This window comes from Phaenicophaeus curvirostris, chromosome 20, assembly GCF_032191515.1.
Source record: "Phaenicophaeus curvirostris isolate KB17595 chromosome 20, BPBGC_Pcur_1.0, whole genome shotgun sequence".
NCBI lineage: Eukaryota > Metazoa > Chordata > Aves > Cuculiformes > Cuculidae > Phaenicophaeus > Phaenicophaeus curvirostris.
The window spans coordinates 8,515,328-8,534,040 of NC_091411.1; the positions used below are offsets into that span (position 1 = coordinate 8,515,328).

Below are 18,713 nucleotides of genomic sequence, written 5' to 3' on the forward strand. Positions count from 1 at the left end.
CTGGAACAACGCGATTTCCCATCCTCCGAGCCCATTCTTGGATCTTCTGAATTTGCTGCGTAACCTTGGACAAGCCAGGCAGCTGCTGCCAGCCTCTCTGGGGTATTACACTGATTAGTTAATTCTCATGATTTGCCTGGAGCTAGAGCCTTTTACCTGTGTCTATACACGTATTATTGCTAGCTTCTGATCTTCTGAGCCTGCACTGGCTGAGAAAAACGACTTTGGTTTTTCTTTAAATGCCATGTAGTTTAGAAGTGTGACAACTCATACTGTGCTGTTATTCTTTCCAATTGAAACCTAATGATGCGTGCATATCACTTAACTCTGATGTCAATAATCAGCACACCACTTGGTCTTTGCCGTGGCTATTAGAGGGAATGAAAATGAAATACCAACTCCTTTTTATCCTGTTACAGTATCATAATAACTAATAAAGGAGTAATAAGTGAGACACGGGGAATTTCCAGGGGAGTCATTACTACAGAGAAGACCTAAAGGCACAAAGTGAAATCCAGGGATATTAGCCAGCCCTGAATTCCTAGCCAGTGCTTCTCACTCAAGTAATAACGCTGCCATAAAATAAGTGTTTACAGAAAAAATTACCATGTGGAAAGTACCGGTCTGTGCCCTGAGTGGAGGTGGAGCCAGAATCAAAGACAACCTTGCAGGTAAAGACCACCCTGTGCCTCCTCAGCATAACATTTAGGCTGGGCCACAGTCAAGATACACGCTGGCATTTCATAAATCTCACTTACACTCCAGTATATGGGAAACGTTTCCCAGAAGAGCTCTAAATCACTTCTGCCTGGTCACAGGATGGATCGTGCTTTTTTTTCCAGGGACTTTTAGATGGGAAAAGCCATATTAAAACCTCAGAGCAGTGGGCCAAAGGAAATCATATGACAAAATACCAAGTCGATGAGATTGTAAACCACACACAAGCTGGACAGTGCACTTTCTGGCTTAGAAATCATTGAATTCTCAGTTAGGAAGGAACAGCCTTTTTTTTGGTGGTTGTGTGCATAGAGGGTAGTGGGAATTCTTTGGTTTTCCTCCCTGTAAATGGATTATCATTTATCCATGAGCATGTAAAAAACCTGTCGCTGCTTAGGAATGATTCTGTCTCCAGCACCAAACTGCTGCAGGGCATACCTGGACCTTCACCCGCCGCTGTTTCATCCACCCTGTCAATAGTTGGAGCCTCTCCTGCTCCTCAGGAGAGTTGATTTAAGCAACACTTCTATCTCCTGCATCTCTGTACTGGAAGGTGTTATGACACCATCCAGCCCTGCATGTTAATCCCCTGCCTTACTAAAGAAAAACACAGTTTGGTTAAATCCCAAAACACATTCCCACCGTTATCAAAGCATTTCCCAGCCATCTGATTTCCCCATCTCTGAGTTCCTCCTTTGTTTATCCTATTAATTCCAACCACCCCCTCTTCCCCCAGCACACACGCACGCAAGCCTCATTTACAGCATCTTCCCCAGCAGAAGCCTCCCCAAAATATTCAGGACACACCACCGAGAACTTACACGTGCGGGGAAACCCTCGTGACTGGAGGGTGGTTTTGGTTTTTTTTTTCCCCTTCGAGCAAACATGATCTCATGATATTTTTTTTTTTTTTTAAGCTCTTAAAGGAAAGAAAAAAAAGAGAAGGAAAAAGCCCCAAGGGAGTGGCACACCCAGCCTGCTGTTATCCCACCGCAGGCAGCCGGACAGCGCGGATGCTCTGGTACCCGGGGATGCTCTGGTACCCACGGATGCTCTGGTACCTGGGGATGCTCTAGTACCCACGGATGCTCTGGTACTCGGGGTGCTCTGGTACCCAGGGATGCTCTGGTACCCGGGGATGCTCTGGTACCCGGGGATGCTCCGGTACCCGCGGAGCCGCCGAGGCTGAAGGCTCCCCGCTCGCTGCCTCCTCTTCCTCGGGTGGTTTCCCTCCCTCCTCCTCTCCCTTCCCCCTCCCTCCCCGCTCGCGTATATCCTCCCTGCACCTTTAAGAAGCACATTGCTCGCTGGTGGGATGGTGTGTGCTAAAGCGGCACAGAGGAAGTTACGCAGCCGGGATCAGGCACGGAGATAAAAGCTCCGATTGTGATTGAAAGTGAGAGCAAAAGGGATTTCAGCCTCGGCATTAACTTGCGAGGGGAGCCGGGGATTGCACAAAGCTCCCCCGGCCATCTGCCCTTGGGGGCCGGCGGCGCAGCGGCTGCCGAAGGGCTGGGGAAGGGGGGGGGGGGGACAGGGGGGGATATAGGAGGGGATCCCCCCCGCCCCGAAGTTCTCTGCTCCGCCGGGAGCCCCGCACCGCAGAGCTCGCTCCCGGTAAGGACCCGCAGCGCCGAGCCCCGGGAGAGGCTGGGGGGTGGCTGGGGGACCGCTGCCAGCATCCTCCCTCCGTCCCCATCTCCTAGCGGGTTCCCCCCCCCCCCCCCGCTTCCCTCGCCCCGGGAGTCGCTCCGAGGCTCCCTCCTTCATTCCAGGAGCGGCACCGGGGTGGGATTTATGTTTTCTCCTTCTCTGCACCCGCAGGGATTCGGTTTTTCCCCCTCTCTCCGGAGTTGGGCAGCCGCAGCGGGACGGCTCCCGCGATGCTCACTTTGAGCACATCCCTCGCCTTCCCCCGAACTCCTTTTTGGGGTAAAACAACCCGGGGCTGGGGAGGGAGAAGCACCGGGTGGTGCCTGGAGGAGAAGCGAGGGATGCGCTTGCCCGCTGGGAACCCAGCGATGCTGCCCGGAGGGTGCGGAGCCGGCACCCCCGGACTTTGCTTTTCAAGGCAAGGGGTGATCGGCGTGGAAAAGAGGAGAAAAAACTCCTTCTTGACCAGTGGAGGGAGGGAGAGCGGTTGGGGTTTGCTCTGAAGGCAGCGCTTCTGTAAGGAAATGGAAAACTCCCTCCTCGAGTTCACTTTCTGGACTTGATTCTCAGTTGTTGCTCAGCGTTGCCTCTTTATTTCAATAGGGTGTTCATCCAATAATAATAATAATAATTAAAGAAGAATCCGGCTAAGTCAAGACACGATCTAATTGCGTGTTTTTAATACTGTGGCTATCAGTCCCCAGCGACTGCTGAGCACTTTTCAAAGAAAACAAAGAGCATCGATTCCATTTGTTCCCAGGAGCTGCAGTTTCTTTAATAGTAGCAGGGGAAGAATTATTTTCTGAAGGACCAAACCGAATCGAGCAAGGCAAAACTTGTAATTCGGAGAGTCCTGCTCCCCATTTACAGTCTGCTGGCTGGTTTTAGAGCAAAATTGTGCAACTCTCTGTGCAGAGGGGCTGCAAGAGCGAAGTGTTGCATCGCAGACTTCGCAGGGAACCCGCACGCCTGGCTGATTGACTGACAATATATACGTTTTCCCAGCAAATTCTTATTTCCCTGGGCATCTATGATATTTAACTAGCATAACAAGAAGCCAATAGACATTACAGATCCTTTCTTCCTGGGTTTTTTTTAACTTTCCCTCCTGACTGCCATTCAAGTGCAAAATAGAATTGTTAAGGCTATGAAAATAGATCCATAAACTTAACAGCACCAAAGTCCTCATTAAAACTACCTGGCTTGTTTTCTCTACAACACTGGAGTCTCACGCTCTCCGCTGTTATTCAGCACTTGGCTGTGACCAGTTTGATGTAATAATTAGGAACTGATTTATTATAACTGAAAAGACAGCTCTGATGCCAGCGGGACTTACAAACACTGTGTCACGCCGGTTTATTATTTGTGCTACGTTTACTCATAATGTAAAAATAGCAGCCCGTCTATTCTTTCTTCGGGAGTTTATTCAAGTCCAACACAGCTACAATAGATTCTTCTTTGAGAGCTGGTGATGAAGCATGAGAGGCAGCTTCTCTTTTTCTGTACTCATTCATCTCCATCAGCAATCCTTCAAGCAAAAAGGGGGGAAAGGGAGATGATAGCACAGCGATGTGAAGCCCCCAAGCATGGATCAATGCATCCGTTAACCTGGAGTTTCTGAGCTTTAGTAACTGAGCTTTATGAAAAAGCAAATACTAAACATTCTGCTGAAGCAAACATCCCTAAATTGTGGAAGAAAAGTTGGGGAATCAAATATAAAGTGAATTATTCAGAGCTAAATTTGTGCTCTGGGTACATGCCTCCCACCTTCTCTTATGAGATCTCCCTCCTGGGTCTAATACTGAGACAGGGTTGGACTTTTTTTTCTAGTTCTTTGTCATTTTGTTTTGTAATTACTGAAGATTTTTATAGCTCTGCTGGAAAGACAACAAAATTGCAGAAATGTTGCTCTAACCTGAAATGAATACTGGGAAGGTCACTGCTCTTTGTTTTAGGTGAACCATAAATGTTATTAGGACTTTAAATTGTTTTTTATTAAATGTTATTGTTCAGATAAATCATATGTGGGGGCTGCTGGACAATGTGTCTGTCTCCCCAGCTGTCTTATTTATTTGCTTATCTTCTTAGGACTATCAATTTGTCTGTCTGTCCCTGCTCTGTGTCTGCATATACTCTGTCTTCTAATGATCTATAGCTGCTTCTTGATATTATTTGAAGACCCATTAGAGCTCTTGCTGTCCGGCTGCTGTTACAAACCAGATAACACTAAATGTGGCAGCGCTCTTTCCCATCTCCCAAACAGCAGAAGAGCCTTAAGCATCTTACTATGGATTTCCTTTTATTAAAGTTGTATATCTCCCTTTTACAAAAACCTGGCTTGTGACTTGGGAAGCCCAGCTGAGGGCTCTGTCTCCTGGGAGATTCCTGTTCCTACAAGTCTTGTTGTTCCAACTGTCCCCCCTGCTTGCTCCCAGCTAATTTATCTTTCAATTTGTTGCAGGTGCAGCCTGCTAATGAACTCTCCCTTTGCCCTGACCATGAAAGACAGAGGACACCTCAGGTAGCAGTGTGGCTTGCAGCTGAAAGCTTGGGGAACCTGAAGCTCAGTTGCTACAAGGCAGTGAGACAGAAATCCTCACCTGTGCGTGCCTCATCACTGCTGCAAGACACAGAGGGAGAAGCAGCAAGACCAGCGCTGCTCCTGTCAACCCACTGACCACCCAGCATCCTGGAGCACCGCGGCTCTTGCCACCCAACACATTTACGCTGGTGGAACCATCCCCTGGGAGAAAGGAATTGTAGCTCCAAAGAGTCTCTCTTGTCAGAGTTGTACTGATGTTCAAATGCTACATTTATTTCATGTATTAACGTTCAAAAGCCCCAATAATTATTTAAGGCAAACCACAGATTAAGGCACTTTCCACAGCGACGCATTTGCGGCAGACAAGAAGGTTGAGAAAACCTGATCCAGCACCATCTCACAGCCTCTCCAATTTACTCCTATCAAATTCCATCAGCGACTCAGAACTTGATCTTTCTATTGATTGACTGGAGTCACCTCTAGATATTTTCATGCTGATTTGGAAGCCCTTTCATACACTAAAAAGGGGGAAAAAAATGAGGTTAAGGAAGACTTTTGACCACTGATCAGCAACTCCAGCCAAAACTTTCCCAATCAAGTGATTTGGCTTCTGTGCCAAGAGAAACTTTCCACGTCCCAGTACAGCGTGCATTCCTGTTATCAACTGGATCATTTTTAGATGAGGAGTTTCCATGCTGATCCCGAGAGCAACCCCTAGTCCAGTAGCTGCCTTCCTCGGGACTCTCGGCGCTGCCCTCGCCCAGGGATCCCACGCTTGGCCGCAGCTGCCATGCTCGACCTGGTTGCTCTCCTCTTGCACTGTCTCCCCTTGGTCATGGGACAGTATGACATTTGCAAGTCCTGGGTGACCACAGATGACGGACCGTCATGGGAGTTTTATGCTTGTCAGCCCAAGGCCATGCGGATGAAGGATTATGTGACGGTGCGAGTGGATCCAGCGGGAATCACTTGTGGGGACCCGCCGGAGAGATTCTGCACCCATGTAAGTGTTTCCCTCCTTGTTTAATGTCTTGTAACAGGGTCTGCTTGCAGGTGGCCAGAGGTTATAAGGAAATTTGGGTTTGGGGGGGCAACAGCGGCTGCTGCCTTGAACTCTCAGTCTCCCCATCTGCAAAATGGGACGAGAGGGAATGGCCTCAAGCTCCACCAGGGGAGGTTCAGGCTGAACATTAGGAAAAAATTTTTCACGGAGAGGGTCATTGGGCACTGGAACAGGCTGCCCAGGGAGGGGGTTGAGTCACTTTCCCTGGAGGGGTTTAAGGGACGGGTGGACGAGGTGCTGAGGGACATGGTTTAGTCATTGATGGGAATAGTTGGACTAAATGATCCGGTGGGTCTCTTCCAACCTGGTGATTCTATGATTCTATCCTGCCCATCTTGGTGCTGTGCCGACAAAAAGGTCAGTCCTAAAGCAGGGATGGAGCTGAGGGGAGGGTAAGGAGAAGCATGAGGGGTCTTGGCAAGTCCTGGTCTTGGGTTGTAAGGTCTGGATTTTGAAGAAGCTCTGCCCCCAGCAAGCGCACAACCTGAGCGGCTCTGAGCACATCCCTCTTCTTGTTAAAGCGCGTAGGGTGTGTTCTCCAGTCCCATCACAAAAGGCTGCACTGGTGCCAGGGTTTTGTCAGAGGTGGGCGCATCATCTCAGCATGAGTTAGAGCGAGGGGCAGGGTGGTGGTGATCCGACAGCCCTTGTTTCACTGAAATCCCTGAAAACACAGCTCTCCCTCTCTTCCAGCCTCCCCACGAAAAGACTCTCTGGACAGCCGCTTGCCCTTGTAGTTAAAATCTTTAGCTTATTTTCTCTTAAATATTAATCATTGCATTTCATTCCATGCACCACAAAGCTCAGCAGGAACATTTGATTTATAATTCACAAGGCTTTACATTGTTAAAAAGAGTTCAGGGGTCAAAGTAAAGAGCGAAACAGTGTGGCTGTAATGCCCCCTCCCCCAAACGTCTTCCAGGAGTGGTCTAGGTACATTTTTAAGGTGCAGCGACCAAGCTAGTATGTGCTGAAAGAGTTTCCACTGGGGTGAGCACTGGACAAGGAGTATACTAGCCAGTTACCCATAATGAGGAGAGTTCTCCTCCCTCTAAGTCAGTGGAAGAGGGGAGAGGACTCCCAATTTCTATTGCAAGCATTACCCAGACGCAGATACCCTGTGCCTCAGTTCCCCACCTAGAAAATCCACGTACACATAGAGAATTGCCCGGGCCCAGGCAGCTCAGGGCATCCCTTGAAAAGGCAAGAGAAAAATGCTGCTTTGATACCAGGGGACACCAAACATTTATGACCATTGGAGCATGCCACCGTTACTTATTTACCCCATTCTCCACGGCCCAAGGGGTCTCATTAGTAGCAGGGAAGATATTTTCACTAATTCCCAACAAGTAGTAGCTTTTCTTTTAAAAAGATCATTTGAAAAGAAAGACTTAAGTCAAAGGTTGCAAATAAAACGTTTAACTATTGAGGGGTCAGTCTGGATTTCCATTTATCTGCCTGGCTGCAGGCGGATTAAGAGGTGAACAGCAGATTGCTTTCTGCTACACTCACTGCAGCTATTTGCAAACGCTTTCTGGCTAAGGATGCTCCAGCCTTCAGCTCCACTGACCTCCGAGGAAGTAAAAGACACAAACTGCAATGAGCTCTCTGCTTCTCTTGATTCAGTCAATACTGAGCTAAAAATCTTTCTATTCTGGGCACCGGCAGTATCTCCTCGTAGCGTACGCCTGCCATGTGCTGTAACACTTGCAAACACCGTGTACGGCCGTGAATGGGAGTTACACAAACGCAAAACATGGATTTGCCTTCCTGTCCCTGCCTCACCCCAGCCTAGCCCAGCATTCACAGCAACGTCCCCGAGCAATGCCCCGATGAAGAATCGAGCTAAGAACAGGAGTAATACATTGCAAGTTATTTTTTTAGACTTCAGGGAGAGATTTATGAAACCTCACTGTGGTCATGGCCCTTTCTCCCCCTCTGCAGAGGGTTAAAGAGTTTGAACAATGAAGCAGATGAAGAGCAGCCCTGCTGAGGTGAGCAAGGAGCCCACCCAGCACTTAGCATAGAAGATGGCTGGGGGAGAGATCCAGGCTCTCATCCAGCCTAAGGACTTGAGTGAGGGGTGCTGGGAGGCCATCAAGGTAAAAAAAAAAAAAAATGACATGTGGCCATTTACTGCTGAGCATCTCCTTATGGTCAGTAGAAAGTGGAATCAGCAAGACATGACCCTTTCCATCACCGGTCCTGGGCGGTGACTTGACACCTATTGACACACGGAGAGAGGCAAGCGGAGCCCGCAGAGGATGCGAGCGGAGTTTTGCTACCCCTGCGCAAAGGAAGCGCTGGACAAAAATCAATGTCGCTGCCCACCGATCGTTACAACCTCGGAGCCCTGGCCCTTGCTGCAAGAGGGGAGGATTGGTGGCTTTCATGAACCCTGCCCAGCTCCTTGCCTGCCAAGCTGCTCCGATGCCTTTTGGTGTCCTGTTATCCTTTCTCTTCAGGTTTTAATAATATTTATGTAACAGGTGGGTTATCGTAGGAGCACGGCTTTCCAGCAGAGAAGTTCTTGCGGTGACTATATTGCTTTCTTAGGTGTCTTTCAAAACAGCAGGGTAACCCTCCATGCAGTTAAACTAGCGTTATTCAGAATTAAGCACAGCCTGGCAGGATGCCTGCTCTGCTCAGACAACCGAAATCAAAATTAAAGACACGCAAACATCCCTTCATGCTTAAGGCAGCCGGGCGAGAGGGAGCTGGATGATGCCCCGTTGGGAGGCATCACTGTGGGCAGGTAGAGGAGGAGAGTCCTGGTGAAAGTCAGGACCCTGTAGGACAGCGAGTGTTTCCTACGAGGCTGCACCAGTGCCGAGGAAGCATTGCACAGCCTGCAGGATGGAACAATTCAGTTGTAACAACTTTGCACAGCACTCAGTTCTGCAGAAAGTGGCGCCTGGAGGACCGCAGGAATTATTTCAACAATTGTCTTTTCTGTTTTACGGCAATTGGAGTCACATCTGGCTGATCCCTTCTGATTGGGAAGTGTTTTGCTGCCTGTTAAAGTCGTAGGGGTTGCTTTTTCCACAGTTTCTGAACCTTCTCCTATTCACGTCAATGCCTTTCAGGCAGGGTCACCTGAAAATGAATTGTATTTTCCCTCCTGGCAGGGCAGGGGGAGTGGTGGGAGCAGGAAAACAGATGGATAAGTAAAGAAAAGTCTGAATGAATCTAAAAGCATGACTGAAGACTAATAGGGAACAGATCTTTTAACCAAGCATGTTGAGGGAAGGGTGCGGATCACGCCCAGGGCATGGCACAGAGTGGCTAAATACAGATTTCTAATGGTTTGCAGGACTGGCACGACTGGGAACAGTGAAGCTGCTCAGGTTGCATGGGGCAGAGAGGAGATGTGCCTTTACTTCGCCTTCCCCCTCTGCCAAGGAGGAAAAGGGTGGCAGGGTGCTCCCAGGGATTGAAATATTCCATGATGCTGAAGCACTTTGATACCAAGCACGGACCTTTGAGAATTTCACTTTCAAGTGCTGGCAGTTTGCGTACATGATAAAATAATACAGGTTTTGTGGGTGATTTACACACAGGGTGGGGAGCAAGGAAATGCCAAAGTCACAGTCCCTGCTCCAAACGGGTTTGCAACTCAAGGGGTTCCCAAATCATTCTAGCACAAGCGAGGTGGGGCACACAGGAGAGATGTCCAGAGCAGGCTCCCTGCGAGCCAGCAGCCCCTCTGCGAGCCAGCAGCCCTCAGGTAATGGCTTTGCTGCTCCTTGACACCATGGTGAGACCTTCCTGCGCTCAGCTGGTGGCACAAGGAGCCCAGTTCACCACCAAGACAGGGGCCCTTCCCCCCAGCATCCCCCTGAGGTGTCAAGACAGTATTTCTTGCTCAGACAATGCTCTTTGATGCAGCTCTTAGCCCATATTGATGGGTCAGGGGGATTTTTATTTGGCGTCAGCATTGTTTCATCAGCTAATAGAACTTGAAGATTTTGGCGTGCGTACATGAAAGGAAAGGGCTTTATTTATTCATTACACATTCAGCCAAATTTGATATTTAGTTGAATTCTTAGCTAAACCTTTCTGAATGACATGTGGTTATAAGGCTTGTACTAAAGAACTATTTCTCTTAGTAGATCAATTGCTGAAATTAGAAAAAGCAGGAAAACTTCTGTGTGCAGCAACGCTTTTCCCTACATTCTGAGCCCATCTTACACAACTCTACCCAACCATGTTTTCATAGCCCTGTTTTGGTGCAAAGAAAGGATTGTGGGTTTGGGGATGATTAAAACTAACGTCAGAGTTTTTAAATTAAGAAGGAAAATGGAATTGGTTCAGAAATGCTCCTCCAAACGCATTTTTAAAGAGCCAGCATGATCTGGTGGTTAAAGGGGGGATTCATCCCTTCTGGTACCCTGAGCAAAGACAAAGCCTGCAGCCCTTCCCCAGCCCACACGTCCCACAGGAGGTGCCTGTGCTACCCCTGCGCCTTGTTTCAGGTAGGAGAACCAGGGGGGCAAATTACTAGTGTTCCTCAGCCTTGAAAATGCTCTAGGGTTCAAGGGCAGCCTGTGGGCTGAGAGGAGCTCATATACAAGTCAAAAATCCTCTCCAAGAAAAGCACATGTTCTTTTCCCTTTTGAATAAGTCAAGATGATTCACTGTTGGTTGCAAACTCATCCTTGGGTGGGAGACAGAGCTCCCTTTTTCCCTTCCTTTTGGGACCTATATGGCACTGGTGACAATTACTTTGTGTTTAGGCTAAAATTCAGCAGCACAAGGAATCCACTCTCTGCTATCAAGTTGCTCCTCAGGCAGGGTTGTGGGGATGGAAAGTCGCATCTTTCTTTTCACATCTACAAAGCGCTAACAGCCTCCCTTCCCCCTTGAATCCTCCAGTACATTAAATTAACACTTGGAAAATACTCCCCTTTCCTTTGAGGGGAGCCTGGAAAAGGCAACTGCTGCCGTTTCCATCTGGATGAAGGTTTCCCTAATCCACCCCTTGTACCCTTGTGGCATTGCTTTTGAGTGTGGCAGAAAGGGCTGGTGCATTTCGGTTTTGTTCACACCATTAATCATTTCTCAGCATCAGAGTTGCTGCAGAGACTGCTATTTGAAGTCAAGATCAACGGCTCCTTGCCCTTGGGGCCAGACCCTTAGCTGCCCAGCAAATTACACGCTACTCCTCTCCTACCACAGAGGCTACTCCAGAGTGCAGCAGGATCTCGGTGTTGTAAAAGCAGAGGGTTTGCAGAAAATGAAAGAATACAATTCAACTCTAAATTAGAGACTGCTGAGCAAACGGGATTTCCCCTCACAGTCCGTAGCAATTTCGTTAAATGCCCAGTTCGGGATTCATCGTGTTGTAAAGTGGGATGATGCTCCTCTAACAAGGAGCATTTCCACCTGCTGATGGAAAAGACACGGCAATAAAAATCAAGCTGTCAAGTAGATTTAATTGGTACAGTGAGCAGTAAGTTTACCCTTATTTTGAAAGAGATAGTGAAGGATAAACTGCTTTTAAGAAAAGCTTTGCTTTTCAAAGAGAGCAGCGTCCAGATGGGAAAAGCTGGAGAGAACCGAAGACTTGCTGGGGAGCGTGGCCAGAGCCAAGACAGCAGCTCTTCCTTGCACTCACTCACGCACCAGCTCCATGGATTGCTTTTCCATGAGCAACTTTTGAAGCTGAAGGGATTCAAGTCCTTCCTATTTATTTTTTTTTAATCCATATTGTATTCTATAGCATAGATACAATCTCCCACTGAACTTCGAAAGGAATTCTCCCTACAGACAGCACTGTTCAATGGGAAGGAGTGCTCTGCTACCACAATCTGGTTTTCCTAAGAGAAAGTCCAGTATTTTAAAGTGTTCGGCTGCAGCGTTGCCTGCAGCAACAGCAGGATTTCAAAGTCATGTGTGGCACTGGATGGCATCTTTTCCCCCCACAGTTATGCTCTGGGGCAGCACAACAAAGAGCAAGCAATCCTGATGCCCTTGACAAGAACCATCCAAGCTCTGCATCTGGTTCACCCCATGCTTTTGGAGAAACAAAATGGAAACAAGCTCAAGCGGTGCCAAAACCACTGTCCACGGCGCAAGCACCACAGCCCCTTCTTTTGCATCAACCTTCTTTCCTTAACCTCAAGTCACAAAGGGGCTGCAACACATATGAGCAGCTGATTCCACCCCCACCAGAACCACGGGCCCTAGCACCTTCAGGTTCACTGTTTCCTCCCGAGCTGAAGCAGCCAGACCCCTACATCCCACCAGCGAGGGACACAGGGTGTTGAGGAGCCAGCGGTCACTCCATGCCCATCTCACACTGTCCCCGCTCGGTGGGTACAGAGCTTACAGCAGCACAGTGATGGCTGGGGGGTCCCAAGGTTAATGAATTCTTCCTCTGACCTAGATGGTGAGCTCCATCAAGCGTGAGCAACAGCAGCTCAGCGATGCTTGGCTAGCAGAGCCCAAATTTCTGACTTTCTGGAGCTGTTATGCACGTGGGCTGTTGCTGACCTGCTTAGCAGGAGTTGTCCACCAAGATGGTGTGAGCAGCACAGCTGCTGTCCTCTCAAAGGCATCTGCCTCCCCAGGCACTCAGCCTGCAGTGCTCAATATGCCCCAGGCATTATTTGGGCTGTTCAGTGCAGCGCGCTGGTTCCTGTGCTGGAAAACTCCGAAGGGGCATTTTTCACTATGGGCTGTGTATATGCTTAGTGTCCATCCCAGAAAAGTCTACAGGGAGAAGCCAGTGACTGTAAATGCTGTCTAGGACCTGCCAACAAAAAACAGTTGGACTTCCATCCTTCGCTCCAGGCAGATGTGGCATCCTCTCCTGTGCCTGCAGCCTCAGAGGTGTCTTGTGAGGTCCCAACGAGGCCCCCATCTTTCAGGCTGGGTTGCCAGGACCCACAGAGGATGCACGTTGCAGCATCGATACCGCACTGGCCCTGCTCCAGCGTTTGGCACTGGCATTTCCATCTGCTCTGTGCTGCTAGAGGGCAGGCTTAGGGAAAACTTTTGGCTTATGGCTTGTGGGGGTTTTTCTCCTATTGTCTGCTGTCGCTGAGAAGGCTCCAGCCATGAGAAAGGACTGTCTGAGGCTCCTTGTCCAAGAGATCTGTGGATGCAGGAATGCAATGATGCAGAGCTAGGAGGCTGGGTCACATCCCAGCTGGCTCTCACCTGTCGTGCTTGCCTGCATTGGTACAGAAGCCACTAACGCGGCAGCCTCCCATCCCCAGCCTCTGACAAGTCATCCACCACGGGAGGTTCAGGCTGAACATTAGGAAAATATTTTTCATGGAAAGGGTCACTGGGCACTGGCAGAGGCTGCCCAGGGAGGGGGTTGAGTCACCTTCCCTGGAGGGGTTTAAGGGACGGGTGGATGAGGCGCTGAGGGACATGGTTTAGTGATTGATGGGAATGGTTGGACTCGATGATCCGGTGGGTCTCTTCCAACCTGGTGATTCTATGATTCTATGGAAGACAAGCTCCTGTGTGTGTTTAGAGCAGTGTGGTGACGGGTGCTGGAGCGGCTGCAGGGTCGCTGCATGAGCGCTACTGGTTGGCTCCAGCACCCACGTGCCTGTAACCCAGGACCAGCATCCGTTCTCCTGGATGCTCCAGCATGGGCAACGGGTCCTCCTCTCCCTCGCCACTGAGCTCTTTGTGGCTGCTGCCATCTCTGTGTCAGTGCCACTCTCATCCCCTGGCCGAGCTGGCTACTTCAGCTCTGTGGTTCTGCCATCGAGGAGGTCTGGAGGCTGCTCTAAAGGAGAGGGTCACAGTCCTGCCCTCAGGGACAGCCCCCGCGCAGCAGCCAGGGCACGTTCCTGGCTGAGCACAGCACCATCCCAGGCACATTAACCTTAAAACAGACCATAAAGCAGCCACAGACTTTTCACGCAACAGCAAAAGCAGAGTGGTTGATGCAGCAGATGCAGAAGCCCTAGCTGGAGGCAGGAGGGTGGGTTCAGGGGACCACCCAGCCATGCTCACCCACTAAACATCAAGGAATAGCTGCAGCCCTATGTAAGCGCAGCAGAACCGCTGCTCCTTCCCCTTTCCCACCCCCAGCCTCCGCGTCCTGCCCTCCCCCATTCAAACTATCAGGGCCTCTCTTACAGAATAAAATATTAATAGCAGCGTAGCGAGCCTCTCTGCAAAGGCTGCATGTATTGAGCTTACAAGGCACACAAGCTTTTAGAGAGCAGGACACTTCTCCTACTTCCTAAGCATTTTCTTAGTCCTGAATCAATAATGCACTCGGAGCCCAGCACACAGGTTGCTGCTGTTGTGCCCCTGCTGCTAGGGGCTGCGGACACCAATACGTCTCTGTAGCAAGATGCGAGGGCTTAAAAATCTAGCAGAGGAGGGATGGCAGGCTCCAAGCAGCTTAATTTGTAGACAAGCTTTGGGGAAGTGCCCTGGGAAGAGCAAAGCTTGCAGCTTTTGGGTACAGAAAGTCCAAGATCTGGAGACAAGCTAAAAAGCAGTCAATGGGATTAAACGCCTGCGTCTTTGACCATGTGCCCACGATTTCTTGCTGAGGGGCGTCTGGTTCATCAGCTTCTGATCTCAGGCTCTAGGTCACCCCGTAATCCACAAACTTGCAGAAGGAGCAGTTGCAGGGGTGCAGCCCCAGGTAGAAGGTGGGCACGAGGTGAGCCCAGGGCACCAGGAGGGATGGGGCGAGCAGATCACCGGGGGATTAGCAGTTCACAAAGAAAGAGCTGCTCAAAAATTATTCCACGGGAGGTCGGGCTGCAGGCGACTGTGTGTGTGCCCAGCACAGATTATCTGCTTAGGAGTGGAATTTTCCGGGCAGCCTTAACCCTTATGTCGCTCACAAATCAGCTGCATGTGCATTTGTCAGGACAAGGTGCCAGGTAGAGGATCCAACAGCAGAAGTCGAGCTGCTGCCTGGCCATCCAGGGGCTTTGGAAATGGAAACGTTGACCCGAGGTCACCCTGCAATCAGTGGCCATTCTTGAAGAGGTCACCTGTGGATGGGGCTGATTCCAGTCTGGAGATTAGAATTTACCGTGTCACCAGATTTTCTGTTTCTGGCTTAGCCAGAGTGGGCGTGAAGGGATTTGTGTCCATGCACGAGTGGTGCCGGCTGCATTGCGAGGGTGGCAGGTGACTTGGGTTGGTCCTTGTACGTGATGGGCAGCATCACCCTCCAGATCCTCCCTTCGTGGAGAGGATGCTTCCTGCCTGGATGTCAGCCGCCTGCAGAGGTTGTACCATCTACAGTGCAAAGATCCATCCAGACCCTTTTCCTGGAGGTCCTAAGCAGTCCACGAGGAGAGTTTCAGAGACAGCATGAGGGGAAAGCAGAGACTGCCTTGACCCTCATGTCAAGATTAGGTGAAGAAGCCACTATTTGCCCAGCTACACATGCCTGGGAAAGCTTCAGAAAAGTGGAGTCTCCAACACTCCTGGTAAAGCCCAGACCTGCTCCTGAAACCCCTCCTTGCCTCAGTTTCCCCACTTGGAGATAGGAGCCCACACTGCCACCTCAGGACCCTGTCTGGTGCTGTGATATTTCCTCATGGCTGATGGAGGGAAGGACATAGTGCTGAGCTAGGATGAAATACGAACGAGATGCTTCTCGAATTCAGAAGCAGGCTGGAGGGGGAAGGGGAAGAGCAGCCGCAAGTAGAGGTTGAATCTTTTCTCTGGCAGAGAGACAGGCCCAAGGGAGCCCGAGAGCCTCGAACAAGCGGCGCGCTGTTCAGTGAATGAGTATCAGGCCAAAGGGAAGAGGCAAAAACCAAAGCAAAATGTCTCGCTGAGTGTGTCCTGGCGTGTGCTCGCTATGAGCCGTGCTGCGAAGTTGGCGGTGCCGGTTTCTGCTGACTCACACTCTCCTGAATCCCGCACGCAGGCAAAGCGAGTCCTAACACCCATGCCGAGGGGTGACCTTGCACTCAGACAACCTCCAATCTGGGAGGAAGGGGAAGGAAGCGGAGGAGCAATCAATCCCCCAAACCACAGCCCCGGGGGAGGCAAAGGGAGTGACATTTGGCTGAGCCAGAATTAGCAGCAGATCTGTGGAGGGACCCCATTTCCACCCAATTAATAATTCATTCCAGCTCTGCCTTTACCTGCTCAGAAACAACAAACAGCTTGTTAGCGAGGACGGTTTTCTCCCCTTTCACTGTGTCTGCCCTAATAAGGGCCCCAGATGGCTGGATGGAGAGAGACGGCGAGAGAAAGGGCGCACGAGCAAGCAAACCACCTCACCAGCCCTCCCTGAGCTGTTCATCCCAACCCAACCCATCCCAACCCAACCAGGTCTCCACAAAGCTCCTTGCACTGGAACCTGACGCTTCCCAGCCAGAGCTGCCCTTCCCTTGTGGAGGTGAAGCTGAGAAATAACCCTGAACTGAAGCTTAAAGACACGTCTTTGGATGGTTATCTCAAAGGAGAGAGCAATGCCTGCAGGGTTTGTGGACAAGGGGATTGCTGGAGCGTTGGTGAGCGGCTCACGGGCAGAAGCCACACAGACAGCCCCAGGGAAAATGATCTTCTGCCCTATGAGAGGTTCTGCATTATCTAAAATACAGGGAGCTTGACCAAAATGGTGGGGTTTTTTTTAAAAAAAAATAAGTGGAGAAAACATAATCTTGAAAAAAGCTATTAACATTTCATTTTGAAAAGGGAAAATTGGCATTCGGAGCTCTCCCAGCACCTTGGCAGTCAAAGCGGCAGCACTGGTCCTGATGGGGACCCTTCCCTGCACACCAACAGGCATCCCAAACCAGCACGAAGATTTTCTTAGAGGTTTGCTGGGTTCAAGTTACAGCTCTGCTGCAGGGAAAACCCGCTTGGGCACCGGGGGGCACGGTGTAATTGATGCAAGAGGAGCAGAACCCAGCCAGGCTGCTCTGCGTGGCTCCTGGTGTCCCCCCACTTCCCCAGGACATCGAGTGAGGACACAGACCTTCACCCGAGCTCACGGGGAAGGGCCGGCACGGGGCTGTTTGGCTCAAGAGAAGCCTTGTATTTCTCCTCAATTATCTCCATGCTCCCAGCCATCTCTGCTGGTGAGTTCTGCCACTTGCCAGCTGTTGGAAATAATCGCTGTAAATTAATTACGGTTGTTTCACCCCTCTGATCCCTCCCAGCCCATGAATAGAGTGAAAATTAATTGTCAGAGAGTATTTCCAGTTCTCTGGAAGTCCCATCCTGGCCACAGGCAGGTTATGGTTTATGCCCTGAAGCATGAGATTTAATTACTCACAAATGTTATTTTTGATCATAAAATCACCTTGTCTTTTCATAATCCAGATAGAGCAGCTGAACCCTCAGGTCAGGAGCTGCAAGAGTGAAAATACCCTGTAACGATGTTAGGATGAGCCTGCATTTTCTCCTGGGTAAAGGCAATTCTGTTTGGGAAAAAGCCTCGTGCCCTGGAGTGGTTATTGGAAGAAAAACCAAGGATGTTTCCCCAAACGCTCATCACTCAATGTGGCCTTGTCATAAATTTGTTGCAGAAAACAGATTTAACTCTATCAGCGGGGAGGATAAAGGCACTTGTCACTAGAGCTGGGTCGGGGACAGCATCTTCCCTGCCCTGTGGGTTATTTCCCAGTGCTGACAAGCACCAGAGCAAACCCACAGCCCAACCGGGATGGAGACAGGGATGGAGATCCCTGTGAAGCCCCTGCAGAGCCAGGAAAGCTGGAGCAGGGGATGAAGGTGAAGCAAAGTCCCATGGCTCAAGCCCAGCGCGAATCAGGGGAACCTGGCTGAGCGTAAAGAAGCAGGAAAGCAAACGTGCAGAGTCAATCGCTACAGCTTTATCCTGCAGCCTCCTCAGCAAACAAATCCAAGCTGGTGCTGGATAGGGAAGGGAGTAGGAGAAGCTGGTGGTACAAAATAAAATTTATGTGAGATTACGTGCCAGAGCAGCCACAGGAAAGGCAGAGTTGGAGCGAATTTGCCTCTGCTCCCCACCACAGAGAGGAGAATCCCATCTCCCACAGCCATCGGTCCTCCTCATGACTTATTATTCAGGTTGTTCAGAAAGAAAAGGCTGCAGGAGACCCATGGTGGCACCAGTCCACGGCAGGGACCTTAGCAGGACAGAAGGGATCAGGTGCACCCGAGGATTTTGCCGATGTGGATGTTTTGCAGAACCTGGAGGAAATTCGATACCGATTTAAGGGCTTTGTTGCTGTGCAAGGCAGCGTGGGGACTTTGTGAACCTCATCAGCTAACCTTTAAGTGGAAAATCGAAGACAGGGTTGCAGATACCCTACGAGAAGCAGAAGGGCCTTGGGATGCACCCAAAAGCTCCTTAAGCATCATGGATGATCAGGGTGGGTGCTAAGGCGGGGATTGTCCCATCCTGGGAGGAGGTTCAGACTGAGGTTTTCTCGACCACAAGGGCTCCCGAGGAGGGAAGGAGGTTTCTGAGCTGTTACCTGCCCCACTGAAATCCAGCAACAACTTGACTCACACGCGAGCAAAACGCTGCTTGTGCCCAGAGATGTTTTTCCATCAAATTACCCATGCCACTCAGAAAAACCTAAAGATAAGCGGCAGCGCCTTGCAAACCCACCTCACCCAGAGCGGTGGCAAGTGGTGGCCTTCTGTGGCCACCAAACCTTCTCCTGCCTAACTCCAGGAGCCTGGTCATTAAGCAGATCTCTCATTTCAGAGTCTATAGGAATATTTTCCTCCTGCCAGACCTGGGTCTCCAGGCTCTTTAGGCTGTGGAAGGGGTGACCAAACAGCCCCCGC

At 50.1% G+C, this 18,713-nt stretch overlaps 1 protein-coding gene across 4 annotated transcripts in view; it reads left to right on the top strand.

Annotated features, from left to right (window-relative positions):
• Positions 1–2,225: 2,225 nt before the first annotated feature.
• The window catches only part of NTNG2 (netrin G2), a 50,278-nt gene continuing 33,790 nt past the window's right edge, over positions 2,226–18,713 (top strand). For all 4 annotated transcript variants that reach the window (XM_069873369.1, XM_069873370.1, XM_069873371.1 and 1 more), the window contains exons 1-2: positions 2,226–2,334; positions 4,832–5,915. In XM_069873369.1, the coding sequence (XP_069729470.1) occupies positions 5,703–5,915 (213 nt within the window). In that variant the 5' untranslated portion in view covers positions 2,226–2,334; positions 4,832–5,702. The remainder of the gene's footprint in view (positions 2,335–4,831; positions 5,916–18,713) is intronic.